The 19165-nt window shown below is 35.0% G+C and overlaps 1 protein-coding gene across 1 annotated transcript in view; it reads right to left on the minus strand.

Annotated features, from left to right (window-relative positions):
- LOC121429639 (sucrase-isomaltase, intestinal-like) overlaps positions 1 to 19165 on the minus strand; it is a 49685-nt gene that overhangs the window by 14248 nt on the left and 16272 nt on the right. Inside the window, exons 13-20 of the mRNA XM_041626778.1 lie at positions 16957 to 17093; positions 14951 to 14985; positions 13578 to 13694; positions 12848 to 12996; positions 11576 to 11660; positions 11096 to 11152; positions 2255 to 2382; positions 812 to 900 (exon numbers count right to left, since the gene is read on the minus strand). Of these exons, the coding sequence (XP_041482712.1) occupies positions 812 to 900; positions 2255 to 2382; positions 11096 to 11152; positions 11576 to 11660; positions 12848 to 12996; positions 13578 to 13694; positions 14951 to 14985; positions 16957 to 17093 (797 nt within the window). The remainder of the gene's footprint in view (positions 1 to 811; positions 901 to 2254; positions 2383 to 11095; positions 11153 to 11575; positions 11661 to 12847; positions 12997 to 13577; positions 13695 to 14950; positions 14986 to 16956; positions 17094 to 19165) is intronic.

Below are 19165 nucleotides of genomic sequence, written 5' to 3' on the forward strand. Positions count from 1 at the left end.
TGTGACTTGGGACTGCAATTTCAAGAGTAATAAAGCAAACTATCCCAATGACGACGTCTCCATTACAAATAATCTCGAAATTGTCCAGATCGAAATATTGCTGGATCAGAAATAGCGTGCTAATTTGAAAACTCGGACTGGTGCAGACGGCCGTAGAGTAAAAGATATGGGAAAAAACTGCACTGTAAAAACGTTGTTTCGAATTTCAAGCACGTAGTTATTACGTCCGTCACTCTAATAACTACTATTTAAACAACTTTTTGTTAGAGTGACATTTTTATACGGTATATTTCACAGACCTGACCTGTCCGAACATGTTATGTCTGATCGGTCTATGTGAGTCAAACAAAAAGAAAGCACGCTTAATATGTATTATGCAAGTTGCAAAGCATGCACATGCACACAATGTACATGCACATCATCTAACCTTGATGTGAACCTCTTGTACATGCATAATTTGTGTATGTTTTGGTCGCCCATAACGGACTTTAATTTGAGAATGCAGATTAATTCTCAAACTGTTTGTTTCGAATGTGCTTCGGAGCATTGTGTTCAAGTTTCACGAAACATTTTTGTCATCAAAATAGACGTTTTCTTAAAATTTTGGTGGGTGGGCCTCGAAAAAATTTGGTCCTCGGGTAAAAAAAAAGGTTGAGAAGCCCGCAGATCTAAATGATAACGCCCTTTTTTATCATGAAAGTAATGGGACAAGAATCATGGTCAACGGGCTTATTCAATACTTGGCAATGATATATGTAAATAGAAATATAAGCATACATTATGTAAAAATATATATAGTCTGACAGTTTACCTCTTGACTCGCCATCGTCCCAGAAGAGGTCACCATGAGCCTCGTGTCCGTCATCGAGTGCGACAATGAGTCCCAATGGATTCAGACGGCTAGATAGTGATCGTTAAAAGTGGTGAATTACGACATGCTTTAATTAGATCGTGGACCCATGACCTACTGTCCATGATAAAAGCAACTCCCATGCGTAATAGCGTATGATAGGGAGATTTTTTTAAACAGCGACGTACGGAAGATTTGAGAAATATGAAAATGTTTGGTCAAATGCTCATCACGACAAGGAGAACAAAGAAACCCTTGTCGAAACCTGGTGAATCAAAAAAGCAGTTTGGTTCTTGATTCTCGACAAACGACGGATTCATAATTTTCTGTCCGTTCCGAAACTTGGGACGAAGTTGATGTTCCGGTTCATCGATTTTCGACGAACACCTCCCAGCTGTACTTTGTCTTTCGACGGGATTTTTGAATACATCTACTGTGTTCTTTAATCCTCCGTATGTCGCGGAGCAAAAAAAAAAAACCTCACTAGTTTGTTTAAAGGTACGGGGGTGTGGACAGGAAGTCGTATGATAGGTCATGTAGGTAGTATAATTGCAATTCTGTCCTTCTCTTATTCTGCTCTTGTTAAGACAAGGGAAATTATATGAAGTGGAAAATGTGGCTGTTTTTGATAATAACTTTTAGGTTGGCTGCACAATTTTTTTACAGTAATTATGTTCTTTTGGGCAACGGGAAGTCGCTTTTCTTTGCATGATAAAGAAAAAAAGGGAAAACGAAATGAAACAGTTTTGTATTAACTCCTCTTACCAATTAAAACATCAAATAAAAAATAATTAGATAATAAGATATATTCAAATTCTGCTTTCCTCACCGTGGTTTTCTGTAAGTACCGTTAAGCAAACCCCAAATTTTACGATTTATTAAGTACAGTACGAATGATGTGAAATGTGTAAATCATTGAATTTCATTTGCACTACCCAAAACAATACGAAATCTTTATATCAAAGTCATCCTTTCACAATTACTGTTTCAAATCTCTTTAAAATAGGCAAAGCTTGGAAATAACAACGGCGCTAAGGGTGATGACTCTTCGGAAAATGATATTGTATCAAGTGTGGATATAGAGAAAATGTATGAACACGTGAGCTATTCGTACAATAATACACTCTTAAAAATATTGGGTAAAAATGCTCCATGATGGTAATTATGTATCGAACCAACATTGGGCATTTCTTTTGGGCATTATTATTTATCCAGTGTGATGAAAATTTGCTCATTCTAAAGTAATATCTGCTTATTTTTTAACCATACTGGACAATATGCTTCCTGCATTGTGTAAAATACTGCCCAAAATTGGTTGGATACATAATTACCCTCGTGCTGGTTAAAATTTTGCCCAATATTTTTTACAGTGTACTGAATAGTAGCTCTATTTATGATCGTTACCTATAAACCGTCGTATTGGCAGGCTGTTGGGTCGGGAGGACATATCCCCCTCTTACATGCAGATTAAGACGATCCATAGGGGCTGGTAATAAAGATATTTTACCTCGTTGCTCGGTCATCTCCGTACCCTTAAAAAAATGTAAATTTATATAAATCACATCCATATTCTTAGAATTGACGTTTAGAGAATACAACTTCGAGCTCGTTGGGGTGGATTCGCGAGAGCGCGAGAGGACTTTTTAAAATTTAATTCTGTACAATAGACACGGCACATGGCACTTTCGAGGAACCTCTCGAAATGATATTTTATGTTATATTATCTGTATAAAGACGTCGATGAAATCACGCTCATTACACAAACACGCCATGAATAGATTGTAACCCTTTGGCTTCAGCAGAGATTAAGTTACACAAAAGGAAATGCAAAACTTCTTTAAACATCTCAAATTGCCTCTTTTTGTATTACTCTTAAAATGATGATGGAAACCATATCTTTGATTCCCAAAAGGAATGTCATATGGTTTCTTTTTACTAAATTTGTAAATTCATTGAACATTAAAAGCAATACATGTTTATACGGGTTCGTAAGTTAAAGGGTTACTCCAGGCTGAAAATGATATGATTTGAACAGATCAAGAAAAATCATACAAATCAAACACTGAAAATTTCATCAAAATCGGAACTGTACTGTAACTGTAATGATTAAAAAAATAAAATGAAATAAAAAAATGACTTTGTAGCTCAAAATACTTGAGAGGTACATGTACACAAGTAGTAGTATTGGTATTTCATATTGGACAGACGTGTTTATAGTCTTTATACCATGTATACTATGAGGGTTTTCAATATACATATATAAAAAAAAAATTACACCACAACTTAGGATACATCACATCGATCTTTCAGTAGAGAGGACTTTAGTGAGACGGGGTACTAGGAGGGATTACTGCCCCTTTGTATTATTGTCGAGACATATGAACCAATGAAACAGATAAGGGAAATCTATTAAAGAAAGAAGGAAATTGGGAAGACTTGCAAAAGAGGCTTACCCTTGGCATTCTGGTTCTATTTTAATGTATTCCAATAAGAAATGCCCCCTGGCGGCATCATAATTGTCATGACGCGATTGTGATAGCATGCTTTAAAAATTGATGGATGTATCATTTTGACTCTTTGATTTGGAAGGAATCTCCGTGTTTCTTTGATTTGGAAAAGTTATGGGTACTGCTGGCACAAGCCAAGTTAAAAGGTTACTGGCCAAGCGAGAATAATTCTCTTTACTGTCAAAGTGACATTTCTGACACGTTTCTGCCATTATTGGCTCAATTGATACTCTGGCGGAGCATTTTAACACTCCGGAAAGATGGAAAGAGGCGCCCAGAGCATTTTAACACCAGGAGAAGCGCAAGGTCTGATAATTTTTTTAGCTGTTTTACCTCCTTTTCTGTAAGGCAATGTATAATGGTCAATGATTTTATATATGCAATCTTATTTCGATTTTATGACTAAATCATAGTTAATCCCAAAGGCACTTTATTTTCTACAAGCTCTGTTTCTTTTTCTTTACTGTCGCATTTCTCGTGCTTTTTGCATCATTGATTTTATATGTACCATTTTTGTTATGCTTAATTTTGTATTATGATATTGTTCATTTGACACAAGATGATTAAAAGTGCTAAGGTGAATGCTCCTATCAACAACACTGAAGTAAAAGCTAGGGGGAGGGAAGGGTACGTCCCCCTCCCCCTCCCCACTAAATATCAGTTAGGTCATGTAGGTGGGGAAATCATAATATCCTGTAGCTCAGCGGAGAATGAAAAATATCCCACCTTAAACGCCCGAACTTTTGCAAATGATAAGCTCACACTATCGTGATCGTTAAAACAATGTTACTAAGAACTTTAAAAAGTCAAATTTACTATTACTAAATTGAGTAGCGTAATGGTGGATGATTATATCCTATTCTTAGGCAAGGTTGTCCGTAAATGCAATAAAATACACGCACCAATATCCAAAATCCTTCGAATATATGCATTAGGAGCACGATTTCCGTGGTACAATCGGATATGACATATTCGTCAATTCAGTGGATTTATCATGTCTCGGGGACGGGGCTCATTTTTGGCTCAAAGCGTCTTTTTTTCAGGAAGAAAACATTTTAACTAATTTAAAATAGATTTTTTTAAAGTATAGTGGTATAGTATAATTTAAAAAAAAATACTGAAAGTTGCACTGGCGATACACATGATTCTGAGGAGAGGATACACTGTAAAACCTGTGGTGTTAAAACTGACACGAATTGGTGTTAATAGAGGACCACACACTGAGATGTTAAAATAACATCGTAGAGATTGAACATAACACCAAAGAGAGTAAATGTAACAACCATAGGTGTTGTAATAACACCATAGGTGTAAAACTAACACCACCAATTTGACACCGGTGTAAAATAACTGGTGTGGTCCTCTACGTACACCGGTTAACACCATAGTTTTTGCTGTGTGGATGTTTCCCTCAACTTGGCAACAGGGCATTTTAGCCATCACTTTGCAGACGCTTTCCATTACGCAGCGAATCTTTTTATCAAAAGTCCTTCATAACAAAGCAGCCTTTGTCGAAAATCGGTGAATCAAAACCGCGATGTCGTCCTGGACACTGGGCAAACAACATGTTGGCAAAAAAATGAATAAATGTATAAAAAAATAATAAATGGAGCGTTGTGGCCCAGTTGATTAATCTCCAGACTTTGAAGAGGGTCGAGGGTTCAAATCCCAGCCATGGAGTAATCTCCTTCAGTAAGAAATTTATCCACATTGTGCTGCACTCAACCTGGACGAGGCAACTATATTGGCAGGAATTTTTCGTTGAGACGCATGCGCGTTTAACAGCTGCTCTGCTAAAACCAGGGTAAATTATGCTGCATTAACTTCCGATTAGGTAATAAGCGTTATAGAAACGAGTATAATCATTATCATCATAAATGGATGCTAATGGTGATAATAATGATAGTCATAATGACAGGGATTATAATAATGATGATAATGATATTAGAAAATGTCTCATAGATCATCTGTATTGACAAAATGAAGTATTACGGTGTGACCAGTTATTCAAATACTATCTCTCAAGTCTTTTAACACCTGCTAAACATTTAAGCGACATCGCCGCACAGTGGGCAAGAATGAGTTGAAAGTGCGCCAAAATTATATTCCGTGTTAGATTTTTATTTTAACATGTTATTTATGGGTAATTTTGGGCGTAGAATCGACTAAACATAATTTAAAGGCGATATGACGTCACTTTGATACCATATTTTGATTGCCTACTTAAAATATCTGTGAAAATACAAATTATGCTAAGCAAATTGTGTAGAATAAACTTTGTGTTATGTGCTACTTTAAAATTGGCCAGAGTGAATGTTGGGTTATGCCTAAAAAGTGTTTATGAGATGCCGAAAATAATTTTATTGCATCAAAATTATCATTAATTACATTTATCAGAAAATAAACTTCAAAATCTAAAAAATATTAACCGTGCTTTTATCAAGCTGTGTTGACATGTGTCAAACGCAGAATGTATCACTGTGAGGAGGATTTGGGGCTGAAATTATTCTACAAGTAAGTTTTATCCCTGGAAAAGTTGTGGGTATAGCCCTTATTTGCTTTAGCAACCTTTATTTTCTTTACATTATGCCCGGAATTCATGTCATTTTCATGGAATGGAAGGGGAATCGTACTCGCCGTGCAAAAGCGAACGGCAATGTACACCCTTACGGTGCGCTACGATGACTGCGCGGTATAAAAAAAATACCGTTTTTGAACAGGTTTTTGGGGTGTTGTGGCAAGTAAAATCGGCTCTAACATAAAAACGGGCAGCTAAATTTGGTATCGACTTAAAGCTTAGACATCGGGAAAAATGATGCTTATAGAATTTAGACGGAAATCCACGGAAATCTAAACGATTCTATTGTAAATGCAAAAAACATGGATTTTTCAGCCTATTTCGAGGAAAAATAATCATATAAACCTCTTAAAGGGTGTCTTTTATCTCATTTGAACCCTTTCACATGAAAAAAGAATATATCAGGATTATGTGGGAGCCATTTCAGATTCCGACGTGAAAAGCCTCCTGAGAAATGGCCTGTTTTTCAACTAGGATGTCATATACGTGACATTTCGCAAAATGTCACATTTTACGATTTTACGATTTCGCAAAATGTCACATTTTACGATTTGAGGTAGGAAATTCTTCTCCCATTGGGCACACCCGCGCTACACCCCCTGCCACACCCCCTTCCACGCCTTCTACCCGTGTTCAGTATGACGCAGAAGGTCCTCCTCATATTGATCGTATTGTCACAGCGCAAGTGCATCGTGATCCCGACGACGATGATTTGGTTATTCCTTGATCTGATTGGCATGGAATTATTTTGAATAACGAATTGCAAAAGGTATGAAAAACGATATTTATTCTATTTATGTTTAGCGAAAACACAGTTTTACTGCAACAGAGTTCTTGTTCGCGATACTGAGTCTTTCGGTGGAATGTTACAGAAGTTACTTTCACTCATTCACGGAAAAAGAACCGATATTGAAGCAACGATACAAGTTGATCTTTGGAACATTTGTGTACATAGACACTTTAATTCATTTTCATGTTATGATGGACAAAACATTCTAATTCAAGCTATTAATAGTACAATTGAAACGAACCCATTTGTAATTTCATGTAAACACGCTGTAGGTTCACTATTAGGTACTATTAATAAATACTATGACTGAGACAGGAATTTATTCTATGAATGCCCGTGGTCTAGGAGACCGATTTAAACGGATACAGGTGTTACCTTGGTAACGCAGTACAAATGCGAGTATTTTCTTTTTACAAGAAACCCACTCTACCATTGCTAATGAAAAAAGTTGGGTAGAGGATTGGGGAGTGGGTTCAGTTTTCTTTTCGCATGGAACCTCCAATAGTCGAGGAGTATGTATTCTTTTGAAAAAACGTTTTAGATATTACTGTTAATAAAGAATATCACGATGAGTTTGGTCGTTTTGTAATATTAGATACCATTTTAAATCAACAAAAAATCACACTGATAAATGTGTATGGTCCTAACGACGATAATCATACATTTTTTGATGAAATACTTCATAAGTTACAAGAATTTGATTGTGAATCTGTTCTTTGGGGTGGGGATTTTAATCTGGTTTTGGATGTAAACAAAGACAAAAAAGGTGGCCGCCAAACCACACATTTGCACTCTTTAAATTCAATTGATATAATAATGAATGAATATAATTTAGTAGATATTTGGCGCTTTCATAATGTTGATATCCAGAAGTTTACTTGGCATTCAAGAAATGTATTCTGTCGCTTGGACTTTTTCTTAGTTTCGCACAACTTGATTACACAAATTGATAATTGTGATATCCTACCTGGTTTCAAAACCGACCATTCGGCGATATTTTGTAATTTACATTTTTTAAATAAAACTAGGGGGAGAGGTTTTTGGAAATATAATACTTCATTATTACAAGATGAAACATACACGGAATTGGTTCGTGATTGTATAAAAGAAAACAAGAATATGTTTTTGAATAATTTAGATCCTAATACGTTCTGGGATTTTCTTAAATGTCAAATTAGATCATTAACGATTGGCTATTCAATAGAGAAAGCCAGGCAAGGTAGAGCTCGAGAAAAAAATATTATAGCTAGACTCAAATTCCTTGAGTCCAGTTATTCCCAGAATCAATCTGAAGTGATTAAAAATGAGATAATATCTTGTAAAGAGGATCTTGAGATGTTATATGAGAGAAAGACAGCCGGTGCAATTATAAGAGCAAGAGCTAATTGGATCGAAAATGGTGAAAGAAACACACGTTATTTTATAAATCTTGAAAAAAGGAATCAACGACAGAATGTTATAACTAAATTACAAATTGATAATCATATAATTGTGACTTCACAAAAACAAATACTAATTTCTCTCAGAGACTATTATCAAACTATATTCACATCATCTCATCCATCTCAAATTGATCTTTACGATATTTTACCTCAGGGTGATAAATGCAATATTTTATCACCAGAGTTACAAAAGAAATGTGAAGGTGTTATAACAATGCAAGAATGTGTTAATGCTCTGAAATCAATGAATAACAACAAGACTCCGGGAACGGATGGGTTCCCGTGTGAATTCTATAAATTTTGCTTTAAAGAATTAGGAGATGTTTTAATCAATAGTTTTAATTATTCCTTTATACAAGGTAAATTGTCATTGGATCAGAGGAGAGGAATTATTCATCTCATTCCTAAAAAAGACCAAAATCCTTTGCTTTTAAAAAGTTGGAGGCCCATCTCTATTTTAAACACCGACTATAAACTTCTTGCAAAATGTTTAGCTTTGAGATTGCGAAAGGTGTTAGGTGGTATTATCAATAATGACCAGACAGGATTTTTACATGGTCGGTATATTGGTGAAAATATTCGCTTAGCCTTTAATAGATATGATTGAATTTACAAATGAACACGATATTCCCGGTTTTATGTTAATGGCCGACATAGAAAAGGCATTTGATAAATTAGAATGGTCCTTTTTACTTCAAGCTTTGAAATATTTTAATTTTGGTGAAGATTTGATATTATGGATTAGAGTTATGTACAATGATATATATTCTTGTATTTTGAATAATGGACATGCTTCAGAATTTTTTCAAATTTCATGCGGAGTAAGGCAGGGCTGCCCTTTAAGTCCTCTTCTTTATATCATTTGTAATGAAATTATGTGTTTATGGATAAGGGGAAACAGTGATATTAAAGGTATAACAGTGAATGGAATAGAAATTAAGTTGAACTCTTATGCAGATGACACAACATTTTATATAAATGACGTCAAGTCACTTAAAATCATTATGTATATTTTGGATGAATTTAAGGTTTTTTCAGGGCTTTGCATTAATCGAAATAAATCTGAAATTGTGGCACTTGGTTATTACAAAGCACATCCTCCAGACATATCCTTTTCCGGATTAAGATTTTCTAATGGCCCATTTAGATTATTGGGAGTATATTTTTCACCTGACTTAAAAGACATATTTGAATTGAATTTTATTCCAAAGCTTAAGAAAATAAAGAATGTTTTAAGAGTATGGAAAATGAGAAATTTAACTCCAATAGGGAAAATAACTATTTTGAAGTCACTCGGCCTTTCTCAAATTATATTTCTGTTGTCTGTATTACCAAAACCTCCTGAAGATTTTTTGAAAGAATTAGAACATTTAATTTACTCTTTTATTTGGAATGAAAAACCGGATAAAATCAGTCGTCTTACAATTATTGGAGACTATAGTCAAGGTGGATTGAAAATGTTACATTTACCTTCTGTAATTTCTGGCTTGAAAATTGCGTGGGTTAAACGTTATATGAGCACAGAAAATAAAGGAAAATGGAAATGTTTTTTCGAACACAACTTGGTCACCTTTGGAGGAGAATTGTTTTGGACATGTAATTTAAAATACGATGATCCCAAAATATTACAAATAAAAAATCAATTCATTCGAGAAATCTTAATTACTTGGAGTCGTTTAACATTCTCTCCTAATTTATCTGATTTGAATATAAAGAATCAAGTGTTATGGAATAACTCATTGATCAAAGTAGATGGGAAAGTTATATATAAACAACTTTGGCTTAAAAATGGGATCATCAGTATTAAACATTTAATGGATGAACAAAACAATTTTCTCTCACATACAACTTTTTTACAAAAATACAAAATTAATTGTAATTTTCTTGAATATCATTCATTGATTTCTGCAATACCCAATGAATGGAAACATTTTAGTCAACATCTTGTTGAGAGTAAAACAACTCAAGAAGATTTGTTGTATAATTTAAATAATGTTTTTAAGGTATGCAAGTTTATCCATAGAATTTCTGTTGATAAAATCTTAAAGTCCCCCACTTCGCAATCAAAATGGGCATCCATTTTAAATGAACCGGTTAATAATTGGAACAGATTGTATATGATTCCCTTTAAATGCTGTCTTTCTACAAAACTCCGCTACTTTCAATATAAACTTTTCAATCGGATAATGGGGGTGAATAAACATCTTTACGATATTGGCTTGTCTGAATCTAATTTATGTACATTTTGTTCTTCCTCTGTTGAAAGTATTTCACATCTGTTTTGGGACTGCCCTGTAACTCAACAATTTATTCAAAACTTCCAAACCTCTTATTTGAACAATAACGTGTATTTGAATAAGAATTTATTTTTGTTTGGTTGCCCTGACGCTCAATACTCTACTGTAAACCGTTATATTCTTTATGCTAAATATTTCATTTTTTCCACACGTTGTAAGGGTAATCGGTTGTGTTTTAGCTCTTTTAAGAGTGTATTGAAACGCTATTGTGAAATCGAAAGGGTTCTCAGTCAAAAACATCATAACTTTGTCATATCATTAGATAATAGCACGCATGAACAGTTGTTGTAAACATTTTCGCTTCATGATTCTTTTGTAAATTGAATTGTTTTCGTGTTTGATTTCTGAATAAAATCTTTCTATGAAAGAAAAAAAAAAGTCTTTGTGAAATTAACAATCTTTATGCAAATTCCGGAATGGAATATTTTGATGAAATATTCTTCAAAGTACTGTCTTTCAGCAGGGCATGATAAAAATTAAACATCTGAAATTGCCCAAAATGACTTTTGGCGCACTTTTGTTTCGCCCCGGCCCACTGTGCGCCGCCGCAATGATGATGATTACAAAGAGTCTTATTGGATCATTCATAATCCATATTGTTTTGTATACGAAATTATTTTAAGAAGCTTACTTCGTAATAGTCGTACCATCTTGTATCTGGGAAGTATACTTCAACGTTGTATGTTTTCTGCAAAGGATGAGACACAAAGAAATATTAATAAGGAAAAGCAAATATTTGTATTCAATCACATCTTTTTTTAGATCTCGGTACAAAATAACAGTATTGAAATAATTGCAATAGAAAATAAGGGGAAATACTTAGCTATGTTAATTTCAATTATATCAGACGAATTTGATCGCTTAAATAGAACAAGGATACATGTATATACAAAAAAATATTTGAATTTGAAAAATACAGTTTTCGTTTATTTTCTTTCTGTTCTTCCTCTTCTGCATTTTTTTTTACAATTTTTTAATACTATTTCTACATAATATTGAAATTGCCACTAGTAATGCACCTACTTCAACTACTAGTAGTAGTACTTCTACATCATTCCATTTGAAATTTCAAAATACAGGTGATATTTACTTCACAGCTACATGTACATACCGATTCTAGCACAGGGGATATCATAAAAGCTGGTCCCCACAAAAATTGCCTGTCTACGTCATAGGTCATGGGGTCAGATGCAAACCTGAGAAACGAAAACAGTTATCATAATGTGGAGATGGGAGGGTGGTAACTGGAAATGACGAATTCAGCTGGATTGAAGGGGGTAATTATAAATAACATTCACGGGAGAATAGTTGAAGTAGAAAAGTAGAAGTATGTAATAATTTCGGGGATTTTTAAAACGAATGTTTCGAGTACGGAATTGGAACGGCAATGTCGGAATTAAATCTCCGTTCATATCTTGCTTCTCTCATCATGCCCTTTGTCTTAAAAGATCTTTGCCCCGTTATGTTGAGCATTGAAAATCCAGGGGGCCACTTTCATTGACGAGTGGATACAATGTGCGACCAAAAAAAGTTAAAAGGATCTCTTTTTCAAGATAGGGCACGCTACGTATGTAACGTAATGAGAGTGTAAAAGATCACTAAAATAATGAAAAAAAAGACATTCATATTTTGCTAGGAGAACTTCGTGTTTACGGTCCAATTTGCGAGGGTATAAAAAACAGGATGTACCTTTTGCCCCAACACTGCGTGTTTTAGAGTTTAGGGTCCGATTTGAGCTAGGTGTGGGGTAACACTAAACCTAGTGAAGATAAAGCCGACATCCGTGACCACGTCCGTGACAGAACAATTAAAGGGGAATCAAGCCTGGACCATAAAATGTTGTGTTGGGAATGAGAAAAATAAATTAAACAGAATGGTACAAGCTTGAAAGAAATCACACATGCAAAACTTTCACCTATCAACTTGTCTGATGTTTCTTTTTCTTTATAAAAACCGTTTTGTATTTGGGTGGGTTCCCCTTTAAGATAACGTTGTACTTGTTGTTTGGGGAGTCAGTTCAGGGATATTTTGTCAAGGGTACCTATTTGTTTTCAATATCTAAAGGGTAGGATTTCACGTACACGCCAATACTTGTTAAGGGGTGCATTTACAGAGCATGGAAAATACTTGCGTAGGGTAGGGTACAATTATTCGAAACCCAATGGTCACGCATGGTATCTACTAATCAATGGAAGTGCCCCCCGGCCCCCGATTGAAAAGAGCCTTGTTCCTTGCTTTTTATCCCTGCGCCATTTCTGAACAAGATTAAAAACGATAAATAACGTGTGATATCTTGACATTAGGTTATAATTGCTTAGCATCAGTCATGATGTGAGTCGAATTTCTCTCATAGAATCTTACAACCAAATTCAAGTGCTCTTACTCATTCAGCAGAGGGCGCACGACTGTTGAACTGTCTTCATGTGCATGATAGAATAGCGTGTAGAGGTATGGGAGCATGCGGTAACGGTGCATCAGGATATCTCGTGACATAACTGCCATTTCTGTACTGAAAGCGGTCGGGTGCTGAGGCTGCAAGGAAATTGAAAAAAAAAGTAGATCATAGTCACCGTCTTACAAAGAGTTGCGATTGATTCGATCAACCTCGCCTAAATGTCATAGTTCTTCCAACCGGAAGTACCTGCAATATTTTTTTTTAACAAAGAGGAAGCACTGAATGCCAAGACAGCACTGATTGCCAAGACAGCGATGAATGTATGCGCATATATCATATCTAGAAAGCAATTTGAGCAAACATTAATTTTGGTTGTGTGCGTTTTTGTCGAATTCCATTGTTTGCTTGGGAAATGCGATTTCAAATACCCTAAATTCATGAGTTTTTTAAAAGTCGACATTTTTGTCTACATGTATGCACATACATGTTTATGGGTACTTAAACCCGTCGGGAGCAAAAGGGTATATTTCCTGCCCTGTCTAGTGAGGGCCAAAACAACGTAGGCTTACATACAGGAGGAGTCTCAAGTCTCAACAATGATATCTAAAGTGTCGTCTAGTTCACACATGGGAGGGAGCCGATAACGTTGTAATAAATATTTTGAATAATGAATTGCGCCCTCGTAATTCTGTTTGAATGAGAGCTAGTCTTCACTTACAATCATGCCATCCCCGTTGTGATTCCTTGCGTACGGATAAAAAGCACCGGTTTGCATCCATCTCCAGCACATCTCTTCCGTTGTGTTGAACCAAAATCCACAGATATCAGCTCCGATCTAAACCATTATGGAACGGGAAAGGGTAAGGAATAAGGTAACCGAATCCAAAATACCTAATCTCAGATCCAATCTATGTCTACAAAATGACAAATTAAAACAAGAGAGTAAAAATGGGTAAAAATAAAGAAGGTGAAAGTAAGTCACGAGAATCAGCTCCGTCTGCTCCGATCTAAACCAAGACGAAGCAAAAGAAATTATTCGCTTCCCCCCAAAAAAAATAATAAATAAATCAAGTTAAGGTCTTGATGCTAACCGGTGGTATTAAAGGGCTCATAGGCTTACTTTGAGCTGAACATATTTCTTATCTAAAAAAAAGAAGAATAGAGCTCATCGAGCAAATCGCTGACAATATCACACAAATAAATAAAAACAAATAAAAGGAATTTGTTGGAATTTAAAGTTTAGCAATATGCACGCTGTCATGAAAATTCATTAAATGGGTTAGTGATGTTTTGTCATGACTTTACGTTACTACGTGAAATCATATATTCCATACAAGTATTATACATTTATAGTATGTCTCCCTTCTAACAACAATAATTGGCAATAATGAACATCTTGTGCATTAACTCATCTATCAATCCTTTTTTTTAATTCTTGGTGGAAAAAAATAATTTCATATAATAAAATACAAAAGAAAGCGGGAGTATGATATCATTAGCTTCCTCATTGAACATTCATGAGTAAGTGCATTTCCACTGCTTCACTGAAATAATAAAGGTGTTATATCACAACTTTCTAATTATTTGTCTAATTTCGATGACAATTTTAGAGTTTTGTTTTTCCGATATTTTTTTTCTTTGGACAAAGAAAAGGATAGGAAAGACCGATTTGTTGTCTCTGCCAGCTCGAGTAATATTTTTTGTTTACTTCATTACATTAGATGATAATAGACCATACTGATGCGCATAGTCGTAAATACACACGAACATTTATAATTTATACTTGAGCAGACAGAAAAAATCGGAAAAAGAAAACATTTTCATCAATAATTCATCAAAAGTCTGGGGTATCCTTTTATTCGATTTCCTTATCTTCAAATTAGCATGCATCTGCAGCCGAAGTGATGAATTCGTCTGAAACCCTTTTTGTCTGCCTTAATTTATTTTTATGCATTTCTATTTTGTAGCTTCCTGTTGCCGGAAGCAAGATAATCTACTTATTTTGCTTTGGCTACGTGAACATAACAATGCAAATAGAATATTACGTGTTTTAACAAAATATATACATTGCTGTAAATTAATTGTACTTACATATGGAAAGCCAAACATGTTGAACTCGAACATGCCTGCAAAGAGGGAAAGGGGAAGGGGAAAGAACAAAATAAGTGGAATTTCAATTTTCTTCATTGAGATGTTAGTGGCAGCTTCGCGCTCCCATCCTTGAAGAATGCACTTCGCGCGTTTGTGAATTAGTTGGATTATTATTCGGCAAATGTACTTTAGTATTCTGACTTAATACATACAAAGAATGTTGACTGATCTGATTGACTTTAACCACAATCTACAAAGCTTTAACATTCAGAGCGTTGTTTCATTTATACTTTGACAAATCAGGGTGCTCCGTTTCGGTTACGATGGGACACCAGGTTTGTCGCATGTGCAAACATCGACGGCTTACCGTAGTCAGAATACAATGCGTAACACAAAAAACGAAACAGAGGTTTAGCGATGATTTATCATAACTTAATCACAAATATAATAGACAAGTGACCTACCATTGTAAAGCTTAGAAGTTCCTCTTTCATCTGAAATTACTTAGATTATTAGCATGAGTGAGTAAAAACAATTTGAATAGGGGATACCAAAAAGTCATTTGGCGGGCTATATCTGGGTTTCAAAAGGAAAACCACATTTTTTAAAAGTTTAAAAAGTTCAATATCCGCTTTTTAATTTGATACCTCAATTACAGAAAATGGTCGAGAAATAACAAAGTTCTGGTTATTTGAAATAAGGCTTGAATTTCAATGATATCATAAAATTAAGAGGTTGTACAGGCTAGCTTTCAAACTCACTTGACACTCAGTTTTGGTGACGATCAGCCATGCATTAAGTCTTTTGTTAACCATGCGATAGCTTCTGTGGGAAACCGGTGAAAACACGTTTATTTAATGAAATTATGGAAATACAAGCATTGTTTCGAGGGAACATAACTTTTTCACTTCTTGACCATTTATTGCGATTAAGGTATCAAATACAAGAGCAGGTATTGAACTTTTCAGGTATGTGATTTTCTTTGTGAATTCAGATATCCCCCGCCAAATGAGTTTTTGGTGTCCTTTCTTCAAATTGTCTTTGTTCACTCAGGCGTGAATGGGGAATAACATAAGTAATATCAGATGAAAGAGGAGATTCTAAGTTTTACATTGATAGGTCATTTTCCTATTGTATTTGTGATGAAGTTATGATAAATCATCGCTTAATCTCGGTTTCGTTTTTTTTCTGGGACGCACTGTACATTGGATCAATTGCAAATCTTGTCTTGCTGACGTGAGTTAGACATGTATTCCAGTGTTCTACACCAAATTTTCTCAGACCAAAACAACTGTATTCTTTTTACAAATAAAACGTTTGTCAGCGTTTCTTCTTTTTCAGCAAGCGTTATTATTTCACAAGTTTTGTTTCAACCACATACGAAACCAAAGGGGTTGTTTTTCACGCTTTTGCGATGACGGTGGCGGCGTCTTCAACATTGAAATCTTGAACCAACTTAAAAAGCCAATGGATCTCTTTTATGAAAACATGAACATAAGGTTATTCGAGTATCACTGATGATTTTTGAAGAAATTCATGTCACTTGACCAAGGTCAAAGGCCATTTAGTATTAATGTACTTTTTTAGTATAACCATTGACATCCTCGTCATTATTGAGTTTTTTAAATGTCATCATAACATTGAAATTAAATGGATCTACTTATACATACTGTTATTACGTTTTCGTTTCACTGGTCATCTTGGCAGATTTTCAAGTCACATGATTAAAGGTCAGATCTCATTTGAGGTCAATGAATTGTGTGTTTTATTATCAAATAAATGACGCTTTCTTTGTCATGTTTGTGAAAAACGTATTCATATAATAGTTGTTTTCAAAATCACCGCTGCTGCTATATTTATTGAATCGCATAACGCGCCGGATGCTTTGCACTTGTTGAATATCTTCAACTATTAAGTCAAACGTACTGCGAAGATGACATTGATTGTTTCGCTTGTAAGGACCCTCTTTCGAAATTCTAGCTCACCTCGGCTTCCTGCACACTCACCTACAATACTCCACCAAATGTGTTCCCAGAAACTCTGATTGTCCCCAAGCCAATGTTGCCCATACTTCCCTGTACCAGCGAACGAAGATCGAGTGAAGACGAGGCTGCGTTTTTCAGGAAAGACAGTCTTTATGGTTCTATAAGAAGTACATGATAAAACAGAAACGAATCTTTAACTGGCTGTATTCTTTGAAATCGTGTTTGCAAGATCAATGATACAAAACTCACAATCGGAATCATTTCATGAAGGGGGCCAATGTATGATGTTTAAGTTGTACTTTATAAACTGGACGTGTACGTTACCGCGACACGCGCAAAAACCAGGATCCTATAGACATGGAAGTATAATCCACTGGAACGCAATTTCACCGAAATAGTCAATTTTATGCAAAGTGTTTCTGACATTGTCTTCTGTTTCTTTTTGTAGATATATTTTATTTCCATTTCATTTTCTGGCATGCTAAACCCGAAATCCTACGCTGAAAAGAAGCGCTTGCCGACAGTGGTGTACCGATGGGGGGCCTTGGGGCGCTTGCCCCACCCCCAATTTCTAATCAAGAAGGAAAATAAATGAAAGAAAATAAAAGAGGAAATGGTTAAATATGATACTCTTTTCTGAATGCTATGTCAAAATATATCACAAAATTTGATTTAGTAATATTTATTTTAAAAATCGAAATTCTTGCTCGCTTCCTTCGCTTGCAGGTTGCAAGGATTTGCCATATCTGCCCCCCTCAAAATTTTGGGTTCATTACGCCACTGCTTGCCGGGAATAGTTTTCCATTTGGTAGCGATATCCCGGTTAAGACAGCCTCTGCTCTGCAAGATAAATCAAAACAAAACGAATCAAATTTTCCGCAGCATCCTGACAATATATAACCAATAGAGGGCACACATGAGTTATTCATCCGCGTGCGATTCATTCTGGACAGGGCTGGCGTAAGTAGAGATCACATGACTTCAATGATTAAAATAATTCATCAAAAATAGACGGAATGCTTGTATATCAAAATATAACTGATATGAATAATTCTATGTTGATACCCTTTCATAACTAGGGCCTTTGGAGAAGCTAGACTGCATGTTTGTATTCCATTTTAATTAATATTATCGGCAATGCAAATCCACTTTTTTCGCCGTGAACTGACTGAAATTATGGTTAGTCTTATTTCAGGAAATTTAACTTGCGTTTGAGCTGGTCAAGTACTCAATTTACATATCTATTTTTGTTCTACTGTTCATTTTAATTATTTTTTTTTCGTTTTCAAAGAAAGTCTTTATTCAATATTTCTCCACAACGCATATAAACAAATGCAAAATGTATGTGATACATCAAATTCAATATCATACATATACACAATACATAATTTAAATATGCTCGATGTGCCTCGATTCATCAAGATATACAATGAACTTATTTTGTTGCATGTGCATAGTTCGTTCTATCTCATGCTGATACTTTTATTTCTTTTGAAATGATGAGAATGATAAGTTTCTTTTTAAACATTAAGTTGAAAAGATAAAATATTTGGCATGTAAAATATCAAAATTGAAGACGAATATAAAGAATAGAACATAACATTTTAATAAACGGAACATGTTTCGAGGTGTCGCACCTCATCCTCAGCCTGAAAATTATTAACAGAGTCAATGGTATTTATACAGTTAGGATGTCAAGTAAAAATTTCAAGAATCATTAGCGTCAACCAAGCGTCATTATAAGACACGAGTACAGGAACACCTGGGGAAGGACAAAAACTCCCATGTCTGGAGACACTTGCAATCGTCACCCCAATGCTTGTTAGAATGCAATACCCACTGTTTCAAAATTCTCGATACTGCTCAAACAGATTTTCAACTAAAAATAAAAGAAGGGCTTTTCATCAAATGGAAACAACCTCAACTAAACCAACAGGTGTACAATTACCAAATAATGTTATCCATTTAATTTAACCCATCCCTATCATGCCTATCTGATGACTCCATAGACTTGTAATTTTTTTTACTTCATTCCATTTAACATTGAATTCCCACCTTGTAATCCTGTGTAACTACATTCTTGAAATTTTTACTTGACATCCTAACTGTATAAATACCATTGACTCTGTTAATAATTTTCAGGCTGAGGATGAGGTGCGACACCTCGAAACATGTTCCGTTTATTAGAATGTTATGTTCTATTCTTTATATTCGTCTTCAATTTAGTATC

The sequence above is a fragment of the Lytechinus variegatus genome, chromosome 16 (genome assembly GCF_018143015.1).
Source record: "Lytechinus variegatus isolate NC3 chromosome 16, Lvar_3.0, whole genome shotgun sequence".
NCBI lineage: Eukaryota > Metazoa > Echinodermata > Echinoidea > Temnopleuroida > Toxopneustidae > Lytechinus > Lytechinus variegatus.